Source organism: Phlebotomus argentipes, unplaced genomic scaffold (assembly GCF_947086385.1).
Source record: "Phlebotomus argentipes unplaced genomic scaffold, Phlebotomus argentipes genome assembly scaffold_4, whole genome shotgun sequence".
Lineage (NCBI taxonomy): Eukaryota > Metazoa > Arthropoda > Insecta > Diptera > Psychodidae > Phlebotomus > Phlebotomus argentipes.
In genome coordinates this window covers 13,010,501-13,029,761 of record NW_026776174.1, presented here as the reverse complement: position 1 = coordinate 13,029,761, position 19,261 = coordinate 13,010,501, and the positions used below count along the sequence as shown (strand labels likewise).

The following is a 19,261-nucleotide window of genomic DNA, read 5'->3' as shown; positions in this document are numbered from 1 at the left end:
AGAAAACCAGAAAAACACCGAGAAATTAGCATCAATCTCAGTTATTACCTGTGATATCACATGAGAGGTGGAAATGATAGATGTAATATGCCAATTAGAGCGACTGTAAGATGATATTTGGCGGTGAGAAGTGATTTGGAGGTTCTCGTTCACTCACTTTCCTTGACTTTTCCCGCAAATGTGCGCGATCGGAACTATCTGGTCGGGGAAACCTAGAATTTTTTATTCACTTCTGGGTCACTTCTCGGAAGATCAATTTCTTGCGATACATTGCAGATCATCCTACATTAATCTCGTGCATTTAACACATTTATCGGAATTGCCCAAGAAATGAAAACGCCTCCACGATTCGAAGATGTTGAAAATTGTCCGTAATTATTTTGTTTTACAAATTTATTGCTCACCAATCATCATCTTTGCTGGCGCACAATGAACCATTTTCCACCCAATGCTTGTGATTTTCTTTCCCAGCGGATTTCGTCTGAAGAACACTTTACGAGGCGTCGTCTTGCGTCGAGATGATCCATGACAGTCAATTAAAATCCCATAAATTGTCCCCAATAAAGCAGACATGATGATAAGCACACCTATTTTGTTTAATTGCCGATGATAATTCCGTGAGTCGTCGAGTAAGAACCGCGCGTCCAGCATAAAATCTCAATTTTGCCATTCGAGCAACTCGAATCTAATGTCACTTCACGCGACGAAATATTCAAATTTATTCATAAAAATTTTCGTTATTTCTTTTTTCTTAATTATATTGTCTTTTCTCTCTTGGTGATGGGATAGAAGAAATATTCGGCCGAAATGACGAACATTAACATTAACCCATCAGTTGAGAATCCTCAAGACTTCTTCTTTGGAAACCTATTTCAAGAATGCGGTTTTCTAACTTAAAAGATTTTTTATTCATCCCGGCGAAAATTCAAGAGCACCAAAACTTTAGCATGCAATAAAATTATAATTTACATTTCCTCACGAATGCAAAGAAGAGTTTGCAATGCTTATGCAATTGGCATAGACAAAAGTGTCTCTGACTTTGGACCACTTTTGATCCCCTCTTTGGCCAAATTTCAACACACTTCTTCCATTCTCTACGCCTCGAATTAATTCTCCATGGAGCGCAGAATGTAGAGAATCGTTGTCTACGCGAGCGGAGGTCAAAGCCTTTTCTTCCTGCCTTCGTCACAATAAATCACGGATCTGTTCAATTAGAATCGAAGATGATTTCCCGAGCCTCAGTGACTTTCAATCCTCGCCAAAAAGACTGATTGCGGAATGTGCGAGAATTAGCGCGTTTTTCTTCATAGTTTTCACACGAGCGAAAATTTGCTGCTTTAATGGATGCGGAGACATAATTGGAGATGGAATCGTTGACCCTCAATCACGCACAGTGCAAGATCACTCTGCTCACGTGCAATTACATGATGATGAGTGACGATCGCTTGGCAGGTCATTGGGAAACACACGGAGTGAAACATATCGCACTGTGTTTGCCACTAAAAAGTGCAATGGTAATGAAGTGTCGTCATAGCACTTGAAATTTGAAATATTTACCACATTGTCGGGTTTTTCGCCGACTGATCGCCCATTAGTCACACTGCGGACTGTCCAGGGAGTCGAGCGGGTTTTCAAGAGCGCACCTCAGCCCAGGTGAATGTGTGACTGGGCAGAAGATCCGAGATATCGCCTCCTGTCCACTCTGGCGTCAAGAGAGGTGGCCGAAAAATAAACAACATGCGCGATCGCAGCACAGTGATCAGTCTCAAACGCCACCTGATCGGGTGAAGATCACTGAATACCATCAGCGTCTTGTGTTGCTCCTCGCAAAGTTTGTATCTCTTTCCGAAGTCCATTTTTTGTCCAAAGTGTGATAATTGAGAGTTGAATTAGCGATCTTCTCGTGCAATGTGTGCCCCAGAAATATAGCGTGAAAGCTCAAATTTCACTCACTTTGCTCATCAATTGTCGAATTTCTGGTCATCTTGTTGATTAGGCCGCATTTGAGGAATTTTCTACTTAGCCTTCAAGACACTTTTATAAATATTTTATATCGGATATTGTCTTCAGCTACTGGCCAGTGGTTATTTTACTCATAAACAAATATTTGTCGTCATTGAAGCACTCGCGATCACTCGAATACAGAAGAGTGTCGTTCATGAAATATGTTGTAATTCATATGTTTGAATCTCTCCGATGAATTTACGCGATCAGCAATCATACATAATAATCTCACATATTGCAAATTGATTTTCTATCTTCTCGTGACTCTTCAGGCTTTTCAATCGTCTTGTGCCTAAAGGACAACACATAGTGAATTGTATATCATCCAAAAATGTGGATAATCTCTTTATTCGGTGAGTATTGTCATGAGTGTTTGTTTGTTGAGTGATCAATATTACTTTTTGAAGAGAGAGGCAAGAAAAACAATCGAACATTTCAAGGTAAAATGGGTAAAATTGAGTGTTGGAGAGAGAGCAATCAAATACGGAACTTGCAGACCACTTGCTGGGTCTTCTTCGCATCCATTGATGCCTCTATTTATCAGAATGAAAGTGAAATGTGAGAAAGAATGTTGACTCAAGAAGCGCCACTTCTTCTTCTTGCATCACACGCTTTGTTGTGTAGGTTTTACGTGTTTATACCTAATCCACTTAGCAATTAATTACATTTCCACACTCGCCTCACGACTGAGATTAATTTGTTGTTTAAGAGACCAATTATTGCTGCGATATTTTACATATTATGAAGATCGCCAGAGCTGAAGCTCCAGAGCATCAATCATGAAGAATGAAAAATCTCTTATCTACAATAGGGAATCACAATAAAAGTCCAACTCTGATTGAGAGTGAAGGTGAAGATGATAAAAGCAGACGCGGACGCGATAAAAAGACGAAAAGTGAAATTGATTTGTGACAAATGACCAGAGAGACGGGCAGGTTTTCCCTCCAACGCTATTGAACTTGAAGATGCGTCCAATTGTCACATGCTCGAGAGAGAAAGATGGTGATTTCATGAATTTTATTGCTCTTCAAGTTTGCATAAATTTAACATATTTCTCTCGCGGGGAGGAAGAAATCCACGAACTCTGCGCGGCGATCGCGATGGTCCAAATCGCGGGTGGAAAGGTATATTGAATGCCATTGTTGAGTATAAATCCCACCCGCAAAAGGTGCACACAACACGGAAACACCCACAATCGCCGAGTGATCGCTGATGAAGATCTCAGGCCGCTGAGATGATCCGGCAAAGATCGCGATGCTGTGGATGTGTGCCACCGCGTGAAGAATGTGGGTATTGCGCAAAGGAATTTGTCACTTTTTTCTGTGCGATGCAATCGAAAGGAAATTTTGTGATCATCTCAAGCGACGACCTTCACAAAAACTGAATTTATAATTCGTTGTGTCTCCGCTGCGTGTGTAAATTAAATATCAAGTCGCGATAAAACGATGATGTCTGAAATGGGCATGAGGATGACCATAAAAGATGTTATAAAATGGAAAATCGAATCGAAATAGAAAGTTTGAGTGTCAAAAAGAAGTCACGACACCTCAGCACAGATGAATTTTTAAGCTGTCTTCGTCTCAACAGTTTTCAAAGTCAAATAGCGCCATCAGAGAGCATCACAGATGATTATTGATGTGCTAAAATGATCATTCGCTCAATTCTGCTTTTCCGTGTTGCCAATTTACTTAGGAGAGTGTGGGGTTCTGAAACATAGAAATTCTCCACAAAATCGGAAAATGAGATCAAATTTGTCTTAAAATAAAAGTTCTGGAAAATTATGGGACACGTTTTGATTCAAATGTCGAGAGAAGAGTAAAATTGAAATAGTCAATGTTGAACAATTTGAATAAAATTACAATGACTAAATGATTAATGTGCCCCGGCCTTCCCTATGTTAGTTTATTCACCTTTTGTGCTGCAGATTAACTGTCCACAATTAATTTTCTCTCTTTCTTGTCCCGAATATGATGAAAGAGAAGATGACATCAATGTTCTAATCACAATAATTAATTCACACGGACATCTACACTGAGAATTCCGGGTTTCTGAATTTTATATCTTGTGCCCATATTTTGCGGCATTTCAAGACATGCCGCGTGCGTTGTCCGGCTAAATTAGACAGATTTGTCCACCGCGAATGGTGCGCGGATTCTATTGAGGCGATTTGATGAATTGACTGTTGCGCGCGGACATAATCAATAAAATAACCAATAAATACGCAAGACAATTGGTCAGTTCGGTGAGATCAGAACATCAGTTAGATGAAGATTAAAATTCCACTTTTGGCACGATCCATCCTTTCAATTTATTACGTACCACGCCACTCATGTTGGTCACCTTTGACTCGGCGTTTTGGGATGATCGCTCAAATCAAAAGGCTCACTTCTGACAGGCATTAATTCATTGTCTAACTAATTCATTAATCGCTTTCGCAGAGTGCGTGTAATTCTCTTGTAGGATGTCAGCTTTATGGCCTCTCAAAATTTGGCGGGTAAAAATAAATCTACACTCATGTTTAGGATCATGAATAAACACGGACTGTTAATGGACATTATTTGAATTTATAAAGACACTATATTTTGTGCATATGGAAAACATGGGTTTTCTTCACTCTCATAAGACAAAAAAGAAACATTCCATCCATAATTTTATTCATTGTTTCCACATTTGGATCGCTATCTCGCATGTAAGATCTAGCATTGGAATTTTGATATGGGAATAAGAGGAGTTTTATTGGGCAATTATCAGTAATATTCATGTTTTATGGGTGAAGCAATTTAATAATTTTCCACCAAAGTGTACAAATTTCAGGCAATCAGTGAAGAAAGTCTTTGCAAAAATCCACGTGCTTTCTAATGCTCTTCTCAGTTTCCAAATATTGTCGCATCAGAGTCTCGAGTTCATGTTCAGCCAAAAAATATTTACTCACTTTCTCATCCCAAAAAAAAACCACACGGGATTTTCGTGGACATAAAAAGCGGTGATTTATTAAGAATTTCTTGATAAATTGTTTGCGGAGGACTCAAAGTGCTGAACAGAAGTTCTTGACTCCAGAATGTGTTCATTCTTCATTCATCTCTGAGGGTGTGTGATTCATGCGAAAGACAGACGATCTTGTGGCAAATATTTGAGAGGACGCTTCGGAGGAGGAAGCGGGAAACTCCCGCGATCATTTTGTATTCCCCACGTGTAACTTCGTGGCGAAATTCATTAACCTTTCCTCGGGATGATGAGAAATGATGACTGCAGATTCTTGCACGCGCTCCGCCGAGAAGGGGAGAAAGAGAACCGGATGGATTCCCGAAAGGCATAATGGGCATAAATGGCGATAAATTTAGTCGGAGGAAACTGCTTACGTCTCTCAAATTGTTTATGCAAAAAGTGGTCTTTTGCGGCACGTCTTCGGCCAAACTTATGGACAAATTGAGACAAGCTCTTGCGCCACGTTTGCAAAATATCGATGAAAATTAAGTCATGGATGAGATTGATGATACAGTGTGAATGCATTAGATTGTTGAAGAGTGGAAATGGATAAAAATGTATTTCACCATCGCGATGAGACACACATTAAGTGCACAAAGAGTGAAGATCACCTCTTTTGCTCAACATCGTGCACACATAGGCAAAAAAGTTCGCGACGGTTTCAAAAGATTTGTTTTATTGACTTCTGTGCACAGACAAAAAATGCGTGAGAGAAGAAGCTGAAAAAAGTCACACATTAAAGGTGAACAGCTTTGCTCGTGGCTCACAACACAGGTATTTGAGTGACAGTCGATCGTAAAGACTCACTTTTCCTCAATTGAGAGATAGTCACTTCCGACATTGCGTCAGGTCAGGGTTAAAGACGAATGGCTCTTTTTTTCATCATCACCACAATGATCATCACAATGATGCGGAGGAGGAAGATTCGTTCTGCAAACGCGCGGAGATTTCATCAATGAGGAGACAAGAAAGAGACTCTTTCTACCCATTTGTCTTACAAATAACACATTCATTATTCTCTGTAATGTCAATCCAAGAGGTGATAATTAACGAGACAAACTCCAGCAAATGAGCGGTAAAGCTTCAACGGATATTTTGGCGTCATCATCAATAAATGCCGGACGGGAATTCGCGTTGTAATAAAACGGCACGGGGTTTTTTGCGATGAGAAATTAAATCAAGACGATGGTTCTAAATGGGTTAAAATTAATTGCCAGGAATATATCTATGGTTCTAACGGTAGATGCGTGGACTTTAGTGTATCTCAGGAGATTTGTAAAGTGCAAATTATATTAGAATCATTAAGATTGATTCTTTTATGGTCCCCAAGAGTGGTTAAATTTAGCAAGAGGAAATTTTCAGATTAGTCTTCCATGGTTTTCACGTGACGTGATTGTACTTTCCTAGTAATAAATGCAAACGGTTTGCCAATCTTGGCTTTAACCCACTTTTTAAGATTCAGATCCTGAAGAAGTCGTGAAGAATTAGAAGAGAACTGATTCATCATTCAGAGAGTCGCCTAAAGTTGTTTTACTTATTTATTATTCTGCATAAAAAATAAACAATTTAAGCTGCAAACAAAGGAAGATTTGATGGTCAGATATTATGTATGAGTTTAAATATTTACAATATTCGCTTTTTTATTCCACTCCTGTTGACAAATTGTCACAATATTTTAATTTCTGTTATGAAGAATATTACAAATTAGTAGAATAAACTATTTCTGACTGTTTTTCTTAAAATTAGTTTTGAAAATGTTGAATGCAAAGAAAATGCAATTTTGAAGCTCTTTCTAAGTAAAATCATCTCATCCTTGGCTTCAAGTACACAAGATGCACGATTTCATTCAATATAAGGATCTTCAAGCGCCTCCACTGTGATTATGAGCTTTCTCAAATGAAGTTCCAAAACTCATGGTGTTTCCTTATCAGCAAGTCCATTAATCATTTTTAATTAAATGTAATGCCATCCCGAGACAAAAAACTTGTTTAAGAATTTCTACGCTAGACTTGATAATTTCCACACTAATTGCCTCCGCAAATGTTTTCGTCTTGTGACTTTTTGCATCCGCTTTCCAGGGTTTCTCCTGCTCTTCCTGGCCACGATACCAGCATCATGGGGGGATGTGAGCCACCTCGCCTTCAACGGTGTCAACAATCACTTCTCTGACGACATCAGGTGAGTTGCTTGTGCCAAAGAGAGTGCCGAGGAGTCTTTTGACCTTTTTGGATCCGTGCAGCCTTCTCAGGAATGCCATCCGCGGCGAGCCGAACGTGGACTATCCGATCTACAGCTTTCCACCACAGACGAGTTTCACATGCGCAGGCCGGCACGACGGTGAGTGCCAGAAGATTTATTCACCCATCCCGGAACAAGATTGCCAGAAACGGCGTCTCTCCTCCCCGCTGCCCCGCATAATCTTAACGGATCGCGCGTTATTGTTTCTCAAAAGTGTCGCGTAATTTAATTAAATTCCACTTTATTTGGACTTTGCTTTGTCAACAAGAATTTTCTGTGTGGCATTTCTTTGTCGGACGCGAGATTGGATGAGGAATTGGCGAGCGACGGAAAATTGGCAGAAGATGATGGACCTGTTTTTGCGTGTGAAATATTTGGCATATTTTGCCACGATCAGGGAAACAAACTGCCTTTTACTTTTCTGAGATAAAATTAATTCACATGTCGCGAGTCTAGAGAGAGGAAGAGACTTTTGTGAACTTATCACAAGGAGGACTTCATTGCTGGCCAGGAATTCACAAATTAACTCTTTTTAATTGGTGATTTTATAGGGGCTTTCGAAGGTTATGACTTCTGGCGAGGTAATAAAAGCACCAAATTTCAAATGTTTTTTTTTTGTGCTTTTCAAACTTACCTGGGATCACAGATGATGACCATGATTGAGATAAATGAAAGATGCCGGCAATTTTCATGCCTCATGACAAATTACTTGGCGATATAATAAATTCCTCAGTCCTTCAATTAATGTTGTGCTATTGGAAAGGTTACCGCAGAAACTTTAGAAGCCTAATGAAGAGTCTGAAAAAAAAAGATTCTCGCGCGAGACAGTTTGAAAGTCGTTGCGCCAGAGAAACTGGTTTGCTGACTTTGGACATAATTCATCGAATTATGCTCTTTATGCTAATGCAGAATCTATTTTTGTCGCAACATCCGCAAGTAATTCTTTCATCTCTCACCCGCGCCTTTTTGCTCTACCGCGGACGCTTTGCAGGCTACTACGCAGACACGGAGACGAGGTGTCAGGTGTTCCGAGTGTGCGCCAACACGGACTTGACTGGCCGTGGCTTCGCCTTCCTCTGTCCCAATGGCACACTTTTCAACCAGCGGCACTTCGTCTGCGACTGGCACTACAACGTCAACTGCGCCGAGAGTCCTGCCTTCTATGCCAAGAACGAGCAGCTGGGCAAGCGGATTGAGAGTCACGATCACATGATGACCATGGTCAAGTACATGCAGAACTTCGTGATGGCGCAGGGCTTCGGTCAGGCGCAGCCCTCAGTCAGCCAGAGTGGATCCGCTGTCTTCAATGCCGGCGGAGGATCAACAGGAACCAGCAACTTTGGCGCCAGTCTTTCCTCTCACGCCGGAGGATCATCCTTCGGCCAAGCCTTCGGGGACTCTTCCTCGTCAGCCACGAACTTCGACGCTTCCTCCAAAGCTCATCAGAAAATCTACGTCTCAAATCTCGGGGAGCTGTCAACGGAACCAGGATCAGGATTTGATCTCTCCAAGTCCAATATTATCAGCCACAATCTCGATTTCCAGCAATCTGGCGCCTCAAACACATTCCAAGGAGCAGACTTCAGCGGTGCAGGTAAGAAATCCTTTCTTCTATTTTACATTGCGTCCTTCACTTCTTTGTTCCTCTTGTAATCTTCCAGGCCACTCGAAAGTGAGCTCTCATCTGCAAGGAAAGTTGAACGCTGTCTTCTCGGGAACTGGAAATCTCATTGGATTCGGAAGTCACACTCCCAATGGCAAATTCTCCGGTTCTGCCATTCAGTCAAACTCCATCTACTTACCTCCGCGCCCTCAGAACACCTACATTCCGCCTGCTCAGCACACCTACACTCCTCAGCGGGTCACTCCTCAAGTCTTCACGCCCGCGAACGCAGGAAGTACGAAAGTGTCCCCCTCTTTTCCCGGCAATTTGGTAAGTTTTGAGATTTTTTCAAGCACTGTCCATCTGACTAATCGTCCCAAGTGTTGTGCAGACACTTGACTTGACCGACTTTGGACTGTCGCCCGAAGACAATCTCGAGGAATCTCTCGAGGGACACACTGTGAGAAACAGGGACGTGAGTAGTCAAGAGAAATACGCCAGGACTGACAATCTATCCCCACTAAACGGAACATTTGTCCTCAGAGTTCCATTCCTTGATCTCCTCCCTCCTCGACTCGAATCTGAAGCCAATGGAAGCTCCCAGCAGGTTCCAGAACTTGCCAGGGATTTGCTTCCACCCTTTGAAGATTCTGTCCTGGGTGTGACAACCCAGATTCCCGACCAAACTACTTCCTTCAATATCTTTGTACCTGACGAAACGACCACTGAAATTGGGTCAGCAAAGGATTCACTGCCTCCGTTCGAGGAAACGACAATCGAATATGAAACGACCACGGAAGATTTGGAAAGAAAGAGGATTAATATTTCAGAACCTGCCACAGATTTACTCCCTCCACATGAGGATGAAGTACTGGAAGTGACTACTGAGATGACTGAAGATGCTGCATCTACAATTCCGCCACTCGAGAGTAGATTATCTGAGGAGTCTGATGAATTTCTGGAAGGAACCACTGAATTGGCGGAAGAAATAGCTTCAACTTTTGCCCCGGAATTGCCTGAATTTGAAATTCCAGCCAATGATTTGCTTCCTCCATTCGAAGAGAAGAAAGTTAAGGATTTTGGGAAAGTTCCGAACACAACTACTGAGAATATTGAGGAAATCCTCACTACAATTTCTCCAAAAATTCCAGAACTTCAATCTTTAGCTAGAGATTTACTTCCGCCTTTTGAAGATAAGAATTCTAAAAATCTTGAGGAAGTCTTGAGCATAACTACTGAGAAAATTCAGGAATCTTCATCAATAATTCCAAAGGAAATCCCTCAAGTTGAAATTCCGGTCACAGATTTACTTCCGCCCTTCGAAGATGAGAAATCCGAGGAAATCTTGACCACAACTGAGAATATTGAAGAAATTCTTTCAACAATTCCCCCAGAAATCCCAGACGTTCAGACTCCAGTCAGAGATTTGATTCCTCCTTTCGAAAAGAACATAACAGGGAAGATAATTAAGAATCTTGAGGAAGTTCTGACCACAACTACTGAGCAAACTGAAGCAATTCCATCAACAACTCCTCAAGAAATCCCTCAAGTTGAGATTCCAGCCACAGATTTACTTCCTCCTTTTGAAGACAATAACAGTAATAAGCTTGAGGACTCTGAAAAAGTCCTCACAACCACTGAGAAAATTGAGGATCTCGAGGAAATCTCAATCACTTCCGTGTCCCCTGAAGCCTCGAGGACTGATCCCACTGAAGATTTCACAGAGTCAACACTCATTCCCGAAGAGACGAGCACGGAATTCACTGGAAATTCCATTGACCAAGTGGGATTGCCATCGAAGAATGACATTCCGCAACTCATTCTGGAATTGCTGCCGCCGAAAGAGGAATATCCAGTTCACACCACAACAATAATTGCTCCCATAACTCGATCTCACGACGAAGTGCAGGCCAAAGAGGTGAATGACGAGCTGGTGGACTTTGAGGTGATGCTGGCTCAAATGGGTGGGTTTTTCAGGAACATCAACACCACGCAAACGCCGGAAATACCCAAGATTCAGACCAAGTCGACTTTTCCCATGACCACAAAGACCATAACGACTCCAAAGACTACAACGACCACCAAGACTACAACGACCACCAAAACTACAACCACCCCAAAGACCACGACGATCTCGTCGCGAGACAGCAAAGACTATGCCAGATATTTGAGGAATCGCATGAGACAATTTCTGTACGTTTCACAACATAGTCCAGCCTTTACGACGCCCACGGTGCCAAACGGATTTACCAAGGCGCATATTAAGACGAAGACGACGACAATACCCTCTAAAACTCCCTATGATCTCCAGGTAACAACGCCCCCAAGAGTGGTTGTCACCACTCCGCCCACGACTACCGCTCGCACCACAGAAGCTCCTCTCCTGGATATCCGCTTCGGCGATGATGAGACCACTCAGAAGACGCAGAAGCCTCTGAATAACGCAAATCCTCCATCGATGTACTTCTCTCTGCCTCTGGATCCAGTGGAGATCAAAGAGAGGGAGCTCAAGAAATTGGGTCTTCTGCCAAGCGCCCGAGATCAGGACTCCGCAAAGGAAGGAAGTGCTTTCTTCCCTCAGCGAGTTCAGTTCACGTCCAGACTGAATCCTAATGCGCTGCCTCTGCACACTGGATTCTCCACTCCGGCGCCCTTCTACCAAACTCCTCAGGCCACCAGCTTTAGCAACCGCTTCGACTCGAAAGTGGCCAATCAGAGAGTGACGGACATTCAGATCATCCCTGCCCAGGGCTACTACTTCAACGATCCCAATGAGCGGAAGCAGTACTACGACGCTGTAGCGCGAGGACTCTACGACAATCATAGAAGCGGCTATGTCTACATCAGGCCGCAATTCTCACAATTCCAGGAAGTGTCTCCGCGCGCCCAGCGCTTCCCGACTGTGTCGCAGCAGCACGAACTGCAGCATTCTGGGTACAATTTCGGTAGGAATATGTATGCAGGGTTGTTTAATCACCTGGACACCTCGTCTGATTACAGCTCACAGGCCAGCCCGCTGAAAGTCCTCGAGGCCAGGGACACGGAGAGCAGCATCTTCAGGGGATTTGACTCGTACGCCGCGCCTCTCAGTCACGTGGGTCGGCTTCCGACGGACACCCTCTATTCCCAGTCTCCACCCAGAAACTCCTTCTCATCCTTCTGAGGCTACCCAGCCCATCCTCATCATCCCTAGAGCCTAATTTAGCATTTAATTAAATTCTTTGCCATTTTTTGTCACACACACTCGAGATAAATAAACGTCGGATAATATGAATTGGTGAGTGGACTGGCATGCAAAAGCGCGGGAAACCGAGCAAATGCCATGAAAGCAAATCACAGATCACTGCTGGCATGATGGCTTAAAAGCATGCCAAAATTTTTTTATTTACACGTGATTTGAGATGTTTTTTGCGATAAGATAGGGAAAGATTACCTGAAATTTTCCGCTGATAACACTCTAAAGTGGTGATAAGAGTGTTTAACAGCGGTATTTAGAGAAAGGTTTGCTTGAGTAGCTTGAAATTTATCGGCGCAGTTCTACGAAGTGGGTTTGTTATTGTTTGCAAAAAGCAAGGCAAAAACTCTCTCGTGATTTTGCCTGTTTTTATGGATTTTCGCTGATTTCTCGCTACAAAATCAGGGTCAGTGAGTTTCGGGGCGACAGAGAACTTGACCACAGCCAAAGAGCGAGCGTCACAACAGCCAGTGTCATGACCTTTTGGGCGAGCCTTCCGGGAGGCCCAGGAGTGCGAGGGCGGTTCGTGGGAGTGTCTGGAGAGTGAATTTCGCGCGGAAGACGCAGTGAAAGTGCCGCGAGAGCCGAAGCCAGTGCTCGGGAAGTGGCCCGAGTGGCGCGGTTTCTCGTCACATTCCTCCAGTCACTTGGATCTCGCCTCAGCGGTCGAACGTGCGCTCGCGGTGCGGCAAATACAGCGCAATTGGAGAGGAACACCTGTGATCTTGAGGACGAGGAGTCGCCAGTGGAATTCTGGGAGTGCCAACGTGTCTCGCGAGGGTGATTCGTGGTGCACATCTGTGAGCAGAGAGAGTGAAAAGTGGTCTGACGTGTGAGGAGAAAGCCAGCAAGAGGAACTGTCCAGGGAAGACTTTCACACCATGACGTCGACGTACATTGGCGGAGTCGAGGGGTGAGTGTCCTGCACGCTTCTTCCGGAAAGGCAGGGATAGAGCGGCCCAGTGGTCGCGCAGACGAAAGTGGGTTTGTGGACCAATCGCTCTTGCTCATTAATTGGCCAGCGGTGGCCAAGAGAACATGTGTCGATTGGTCATTGAACCGCCGATTGTGATCACGGTGAATTCTTCGCGCTCCAAATATTCCGGAGACACACTAGACTCTCCAATATACCCAATTAATTGCTGAGCCTCGTGCGCCTCCAATAGGGCCATTCAGTGCATTTGCCAGCGCGATTGAAAAATTCGAGTTATCATTGATTAGTCTTGAGATTTCTTATCCTAAACTCCCAGAACGTAAGATTCAATCGGAGGAATTCCGTTCAATATGGCTTTGCAAACTACTTTTTACTGAAGGTCAGCAAATTGAATGGTGATAAAAAGAGAGATAGAATAGTTTCCATGCAACTAGTTGCATCAAACGAAGAGTTCAGTATGATTGATTATATAAACATAAATTAATGTTTTTGCTAAATTTTACGAGTTCTGTGATGATTTAAACTGCTTTAACTACAAATTTTCACAGACTTCCTGTTTCGTGTTTTTTATGCAAAAACAGCGAATTCCACGACAAAAACTTGCTGATTTCCTTAATCTTCGAATCGTACATGAGGATTTATAAAGATATTCTCTACAATCGAATCCAAAAAGCACAAGAATACTCAATAGAAAATGCCACAAGACATCCAATAAATTTAACAACACAATAAAGATTAAACGTCGCCTTATCAGAAGGCGTATTTTCACGCACACTCTTGTGAATCATGTCGCAATTTTTAGAGCCATAGTTTCGTTGCGAATGATCTTTGCAACGCACTATCGCTGAATTCTATTTGGTTCAGAGCGTGATGCAAAAGTTGTACAATAAATGACCAAAGTTCAGATTCTCAATTGGAAGATAATTTGTAAAACTTCTTGGAGATTCTCAGTCGATTGAATCTCTTCATGTTTTATTAATAGAATCTTATTCTTTCGCGCCCTTTCTTCTGCTCTCCTTGACCTCAATCATATTTGCTGAGCGCGAGAGACTTCTGCAGTAAATTTCTTGAGCAATTATTGGCCGATTCTGCATTTCCGCGGAGCGAAATTGCGTCTCATTGGGCTTTCCTTGACATCAATTACGAGCAAATCGCTCGGCAAACTCACCCCCGACGCTCGTAAATTCACAAGCTGAGCTGATAAGACAGGAAGTCATTTTCCACTCTGGTTAATTTCCAGGGGAGCGACACACTCCAAGCTGGTGATCTGCGATGAGCAGGGCGACGTCGTCACCACGATCGCGGGCCTGGGCACCAATCACTGGCAAGTGGGCATTCCGGAAGTGGTGCGGCGCATCATCGACATGGCGACGCGCGCCAAGGCGGCCGCCGGCCTGCCGCAGACGCTGCGGCTCAAGTGTCTGGGCCTGAGTCTGAGCGGCGGTGGCGAGGACTCCAAGGAGGCGCTGGAGAGCGAGCTGCGCAGCGCAGATCCCAATTTGGCTGAGAGCTTCGTTATCACCAATGACACGGTGGGCAGCATCGCCACGGTTTCTCCGCTGGGCGGCGTGGTTCTCATCTCCGGCACCGGCTCGAACGCCCTGCTGAAGAACCCCGACGGCTCTGAGTTCAACTGCGGCGGCTGGGGACACATGATGGGCGACGAGGGCAGCGGTGAGGCTTCTTTAGTCTTTGCTTTAATTTCATTCTGACCAAATTAAAAGCAACCTATTAAATTGATATTCTGCCTTTTGCAGCCTGGGGAATCTCCTACAGAGCCATGAAGACTGTCTTCGACGATGAGGATAACTTCGTCAGATCGCCACATCCCACGAATGTCGTGTGGCGGCTGATAAAGGAGCACTTCAGCGTCGAGACGCGGCATGATCTGCTGAACTTCTTCTACGCGAAACACTATGACAAGCCTCTGATCGCCGGCCTGTGCTCGAAACTGGCCAAGGCGGCCAACGAGGGTGATCGTCTGAGCCAGCAGCTCTTCACGGAGGCCGGACGCCTGCTGGCCAAGCACATCATCGCCCTGCTGCCGCGCGTGAGCGAGGATCTCGTGCGCAGCGGCGAGCTGAGCATTGTGTGCGTGGGATCCGTGTGGCAGAGCTGGGATCTGCTGAAGATGGGCTTCGTCAAGGAGATGAACACCACATCGGTGAACTACGGACTCGCGCTCAAGCGCTTAACGCGGACCATGGCTTTGGGAGCCTCTTACATGGCGGCGGACGCCATTCAGTTCAGTCTGCCGCGAGACTACGCGAAGAACTATGAGCTCTTTCACACGCACCACAACTCAGCGGCGGTGAATGGGCGGAAGATCGAGTGACTGACGGGGAAATTGTAGTGAGAGTGCGTGCAGAGTGTCTTGAGTGGTCACACGGAAGAATTCTCATCAAAGTGACTCCCAAAGTCTGCAATATGTTCAATGATATTACTTAACAAGAGAGCCATAAAGTGATGCTAAATTGTAAGGTGGAAATTTAGTGAGATCTGAATGCTACAGGGAATTGTTTAGGACATCTACTTAAAGCTGTTTGATCTTCTCCTCTTCGGAATTGTCGCATTTTGATGAAAATTCTGTGCGTGTGACGAATGCTTAATGTTGATTGATGAATTCATAATAAAATCGGACTTTATTGTATTGATAAAATCACTCGTTTCACTCACAACTCTGTTGCTACTCCAGATACTCAGGCTGAATGCTGACTTCAAGCTTAAGCGCGCCTCTGTAGATCAACAGCCTGATATTGCCGGTCTCAGTGAGCGATTGGCAGACTTCCAGGATGTCTGCAGTGCTCTTCACTGGTTTCCCGTTAATCCCGATCACGATGTCTCCGTGGCTGACGCCCGCGATGTCCGCTGGCGAGCCTGGGATGACTTTCCACACCAGAACGCCGCCATCGAGCTGATTGGCCATTGGATGTCTGTGATGTTTCAACTCGTGCAGGATATCCGGCGTGATGGTGATGTGCGTGATGCCCAAAAACCGTCGATGAGGCGTCTGTTGCTTCAGACCGCCGCGACTGATTCTCTCCTTGCTGCGCTTGAGGAACTCCTTGGCATAATCAATGGGAATCGCGAAACTGATTCCAGCAGCTTCGGCGATCTTCATCGAGTTGATCCCTATCGCCTCACCGTCCAGGTTCACTAGTGGACCTCCAGAGTTGCCGAAGGTGATGGCAGCATCTGTCTGGATGTACTTCAACTCCTTCCCTGGAAAAAAAAATGCTCAAAATTAGACAAATTCATTGGATTATACTGCGTATCCTTACCGAGAATTCCCAGTTCTTTGGAAGTTCTCTGCGTGGAACTCACAATTCCCGCTGTCACGGTGTTGCTAAGAGCTAGAGGACTCCCCAGGGCGACTACCCACTCTCCGGATCGGAGCACTGATGACTCTCCGAGTTTTATTGTGGGCAGATTTTTGCACGAAATTCTCACTGTCGCCAAATCCGTCATGGAATCCACATCCTCGACAACTCCCGTGAAATTCCGCCCGTCCGCCAGCTTCACATTGATTCTGGTGTTGGGCTGGCGCACCACCACGTGCGCATTTGTAAGGATCAGGCCATCCTCCTCGACAATGAAGCCTGATCCGTTGGATACTGTTAGGGGATGATTGAAGAAGTCGTGCTTCTTTATAGTGTTAATCTCGATGTACACCACAGCCGGCGCAGCCACTTCCACCACGTCTGCGATTATGTTGAAGTCCTTCCGCCGCTGAGCAGGAGTCGTCATGGTGGCAGCCAGGACTCTCGGGAAAATGCTTGCGTCATCTCTCTTCTTCAGGTAGGCATTGACACCTATAACACTGGAGATAATTCCTATGGCAATGCCGCATATCGTCCAGCTCGTCGCTGAGCTACTCCTGTCGTTCTTGCGGCTCTTCTGGTCATTTCTGCCGGGATTGGGAATCCTTGTTGTCGAGACGAGCCTTAATTGATTGTTGAGCGCAAGGTTTCTTCGGTATGTTGAATGAACACTCAACAGGAGGTTTCTGCTCATCTTGGGCAATTGATTGACTGCTTATTCACTTGTGTTTCATCACCAGAAATACCATTTGATCAGAATTCTCTCCTGGCCACACAACCCAACCTCATTTTTCCGGCGCGATGACATTCCACTAGCATGCTAGCATGCTAATAAGAACAAATTCGACTGTCATCCCGGAAGCGTAAACAATCCCTGTTTCCCTTGATATTCCCCGTGATAAGAATGTCCCAGGATATTGAAGAGGTCTCTAATGATAGTGTGCAAATGCGGGAAGTGGAGGTGGTGGTGAAGAGACTGCCGAAATGGATAAAATTGAATGTGGGCGGAAAGATTTTCATGACGAGCCTCTCGACGCTGACTAAAGAACCAGGAATGTTGGCTAGGATGTTCTCTACGGATGGCACGATGGACCCTAGTGACACGGATGACCAGGGCGCCTATCTTATTGACAGGAGTCCGCAGTATTTTGAGCCCATCGTGAACTACTTGCGGAGCGGACAGTTGATTTATGACACAAACGTAAATCCTCAGGGAATTCTGGAAGAGGCGCGCTTCTTCGGCGTTGAGAGTTTAATTCCCCAACTCGAAGATACTGTGAGGCGGCATCACACAGCCACAGACGCTCCACTGACTCGACGGGATGTCGTCACGGCAATAATTCAGACATGCAATCTCTCAGAGTTGCGATTCCAGGGCATCAATTTGTCAGGAGCTGATCTGCGGCGTCTTGACTTGAGGAAGGTAAACTTTAAGTATGCATGTCTGTCGCGGTGCAACCTGTCGTACGCCAACCTGACGAATTGCTGCCTGGAGAGATGTGATCTCTCGCACGCTGACATCTCCTACGCTCAGATGATCTCGCTGAAGGCGCTCTGCGCCAACATGGAGGGCGCCAATCTGCAGGAGTGCAACTTTGAGGACCCCACGGGCAGCAGGAGCAACCTGGAGGGCGTGAACCTCAAGGGCGCCTGTCTAGAGGGCAGCAACATGGCCGGAGTCAACCTCCGAGTGGCGAATCTGAAGAACGCTAACATGAAAAATTGCAATCTCCGGGCAGCAATCCTCGCTGGCGCTGATCTGGAGAAGTGCAATCTTTCTGGGAGTGACCTTCAAGAAGCTAATCTTCGAGGTAAGCACGCTTCCAAGTGTTCCTAAAGGCCTTTTCTGATTGAATACATGATTTTCAGGTGCTAATTTCAAAGATGCTCAACTCGAATTGATGCTCACGCCGCTTCACATGTCTCAAGCGATTCGCTAATTCCAGAGAAACGCCCACAGTATTCCCGATATTTAACGCTTTATTGACTTCTGAATAGAAATTAAAGTCTGCCGTATTTATCATAAAATTAGGAATAGTTCATCAGAGGTACAATTGAACTCTTCTTCAGCGCTTCCCGACACACTGGACACACGCTCTTCTGCTCCAGCGAGTCCATGATGCAGTTCCAGCAGAAGAGATGACCGCAAGGCGTGGCAGATGTGTTCTTCCGCGGCTCCAGACAAAGAACGCACATCTTCAGCGTCTGCATGAGATTTTGGTCGAAAACTTTTGGTTTTTGATAATCCTCCGGACGAATTCGGGACAAGTCCTCTTTCATGTTTTTCATCGCTCGCAGTGAGACTATTCCCAACTGGAGGAGTGTAATGATTCCTAGGAATCTGTAGGCATTCATGGACAGAGTCGAGTTTATCCAGTATCTGACCAGAAGGTAATTTATCCCAGTCAGTCTCTTTGAAATATGATACTTCCCGGCGAAAATGTAGAACCATGCTCTGTGGGCGGTCTTCCAGTGTGGCAGGGAATCTCTCAAGTGCTTCAGCACCACTTGAATCTTCTCTCGGGCTTCAGGAAGCACACTCTCTTCGTGCATGACTTGCGTTTCAATCTTCTGCAGCAAGCACCTCATCAAATCCTCTCCGCCCACGTCCAACAAGTACGTGAGCATCTGCACATTCTTCCGCGGCAAGTCTCGGCATTGGCTGTCCACCTGGATCATCCCTGTGTACTCTTCGCCGAGCGTCTGAAGGCGAGATATTGTGCTCAGTCCATAATAAACACCCGCAGCGATGTATTTCGCCAAATTCTCGGGAAATCTTTGTCGTCGGCCGATGGGCAGTGTCTCCAGGAGTTCCCCGATCCGCCCGGTGATGTCCTCCAGGAAGAGGGCATCCTTCTGGGCAGCCCTGACCACTTCCGGTTGACGAGCTTTTGCGTGACGCAGTGACATTTCCGCGCGGACTCCTCGCCGCCGTGCACGCC

General features: G+C 45.1%; 5 protein-coding genes across 5 annotated transcripts; 3 read left to right on the top strand and 2 right to left on the bottom strand.

The window, feature by feature from the left end:
- The first annotated feature begins 1,364 nt into the window (after window positions 1-1,364).
- Window positions 1,365-12,088, top strand: LOC132258524 (uncharacterized). Its single transcript, XM_059755854.1, has 7 exons — window positions 1,365-1,452; window positions 7,068-7,167; window positions 7,229-7,326; window positions 8,219-8,821; window positions 8,889-9,160; window positions 11,142-11,764; window positions 11,831-12,088. The coding sequence occupies exons 1-7, from the start codon at window positions 1,365-1,367 to the stop codon at window positions 11,991-11,993; spliced, it is 1,947 nt and encodes a 648-aa protein (XP_059611837.1). The 3' UTR covers window positions 11,994-12,088.
- Window positions 12,089-12,219: 131 nt separating this feature from the next.
- Window positions 12,220-15,658, top strand: LOC132258693 (N-acetyl-D-glucosamine kinase). The gene is made up of 3 exons (XM_059756119.1): window positions 12,220-12,978; window positions 14,240-14,673; window positions 14,757-15,658. The coding sequence occupies exons 1-3, from the start codon at window positions 12,947-12,949 to the stop codon at window positions 15,332-15,334; spliced, it is 1,044 nt and encodes a 347-aa protein (XP_059612102.1). The 5' UTR covers window positions 12,220-12,946; the 3' UTR covers window positions 15,335-15,658.
- LOC132258692 (serine protease HTRA2, mitochondrial) lies at window positions 15,652-17,117 on the bottom strand. The gene is made up of 2 exons (XM_059756118.1): window positions 16,281-17,117; window positions 15,652-16,221 (listed from the first exon to the last, which is right to left on the bottom strand). Exons 1-2 carry the CDS (start codon window positions 17,011-17,013, stop codon window positions 15,686-15,688), a joined length of 1,269 nt encoding a protein of 422 aa, XP_059612101.1. The 5' UTR covers window positions 17,014-17,117; the 3' UTR covers window positions 15,652-15,685.
- Window positions 17,118-17,147: 30 nt separating this feature from the next.
- On the top strand, window positions 17,148-18,300 carry LOC132258695 (BTB/POZ domain-containing protein KCTD9). The gene is made up of 2 exons (XM_059756121.1): window positions 17,148-18,130; window positions 18,189-18,300. The coding sequence occupies exons 1-2, from the start codon at window positions 17,224-17,226 to the stop codon at window positions 18,257-18,259; spliced, it is 978 nt and encodes a 325-aa protein (XP_059612104.1). The 5' UTR covers window positions 17,148-17,223; the 3' UTR covers window positions 18,260-18,300.
- Window positions 18,301-18,331: 31 nt separating this feature from the next.
- LOC132258694 (peroxisome biogenesis factor 10) lies at window positions 18,332-19,247 on the bottom strand. The gene has a single exon (XM_059756120.1). It carries the CDS (start codon window positions 19,227-19,229, stop codon window positions 18,348-18,350), a length of 882 nt encoding a protein of 293 aa, XP_059612103.1. The 5' UTR covers window positions 19,230-19,247; the 3' UTR covers window positions 18,332-18,347.
- Between the last annotated feature and the right edge of the window lie 14 nt (window positions 19,248-19,261).

Coding starts and splice junctions, on each gene's coding strand:
- LOC132258524 (XM_059755854.1), top strand. CDS start 1,365: ATGGAATCGTTGACCCTCAATCACGCACAGTGCAAGATCACTCTGCTC. Junction 1,453..7,067: donor GAGTGACGATCGCTTGGCAG/GTCATTGGGAAA, acceptor TCCGCTTTCCAG/GGTTTCTCCTGCTCTTCCTG. Junction 9,161..11,141: donor CCTCTTTTCCCGGCAATTTG/GTAAGTTTTGAG, acceptor TATGATCTCCAG/GTAACAACGCCCCCAAGAGT.
- LOC132258693 (XM_059756119.1), top strand. CDS start 12,947: ATGACGTCGACGTACATTGGCGGAGTCGAGGG. Junction 12,979..14,239: donor TACATTGGCGGAGTCGAGGG/GTGAGTGTCCTG, acceptor GTTAATTTCCAG/GGGAGCGACACACTCCAAGC. Junction 14,674..14,756: donor GATGGGCGACGAGGGCAGCG/GTGAGGCTTCTT, acceptor TGCCTTTTGCAG/CCTGGGGAATCTCCTACAGA.
- LOC132258692 (XM_059756118.1), bottom strand. CDS start 17,013: ATGAGCAGAAACCTCCTGTTGAGTGTTCATTCAACATACCGAAGAAAC. Junction 16,222..16,280: donor CAAAGAACTGGGAATTCTCG/GTAAGGATACGC, acceptor TTTTTTTTCCAG/GGAAGGAGTTGAAGTACATC.
- LOC132258695 (XM_059756121.1), top strand. CDS start 17,224: ATGTCCCAGGATATTGAAGAGGTCTCTAATGATAGTGTGCAAATGCGG. Junction 18,131..18,188: donor TCAAGAAGCTAATCTTCGAG/GTAAGCACGCTT, acceptor CATGATTTTCAG/GTGCTAATTTCAAAGATGCT.
- LOC132258694 (XM_059756120.1), bottom strand. CDS start 19,229: ATGTCACTGCGTCACGCAAAAGCTCGTCAACCGGAAGTGGTCAGGGCT.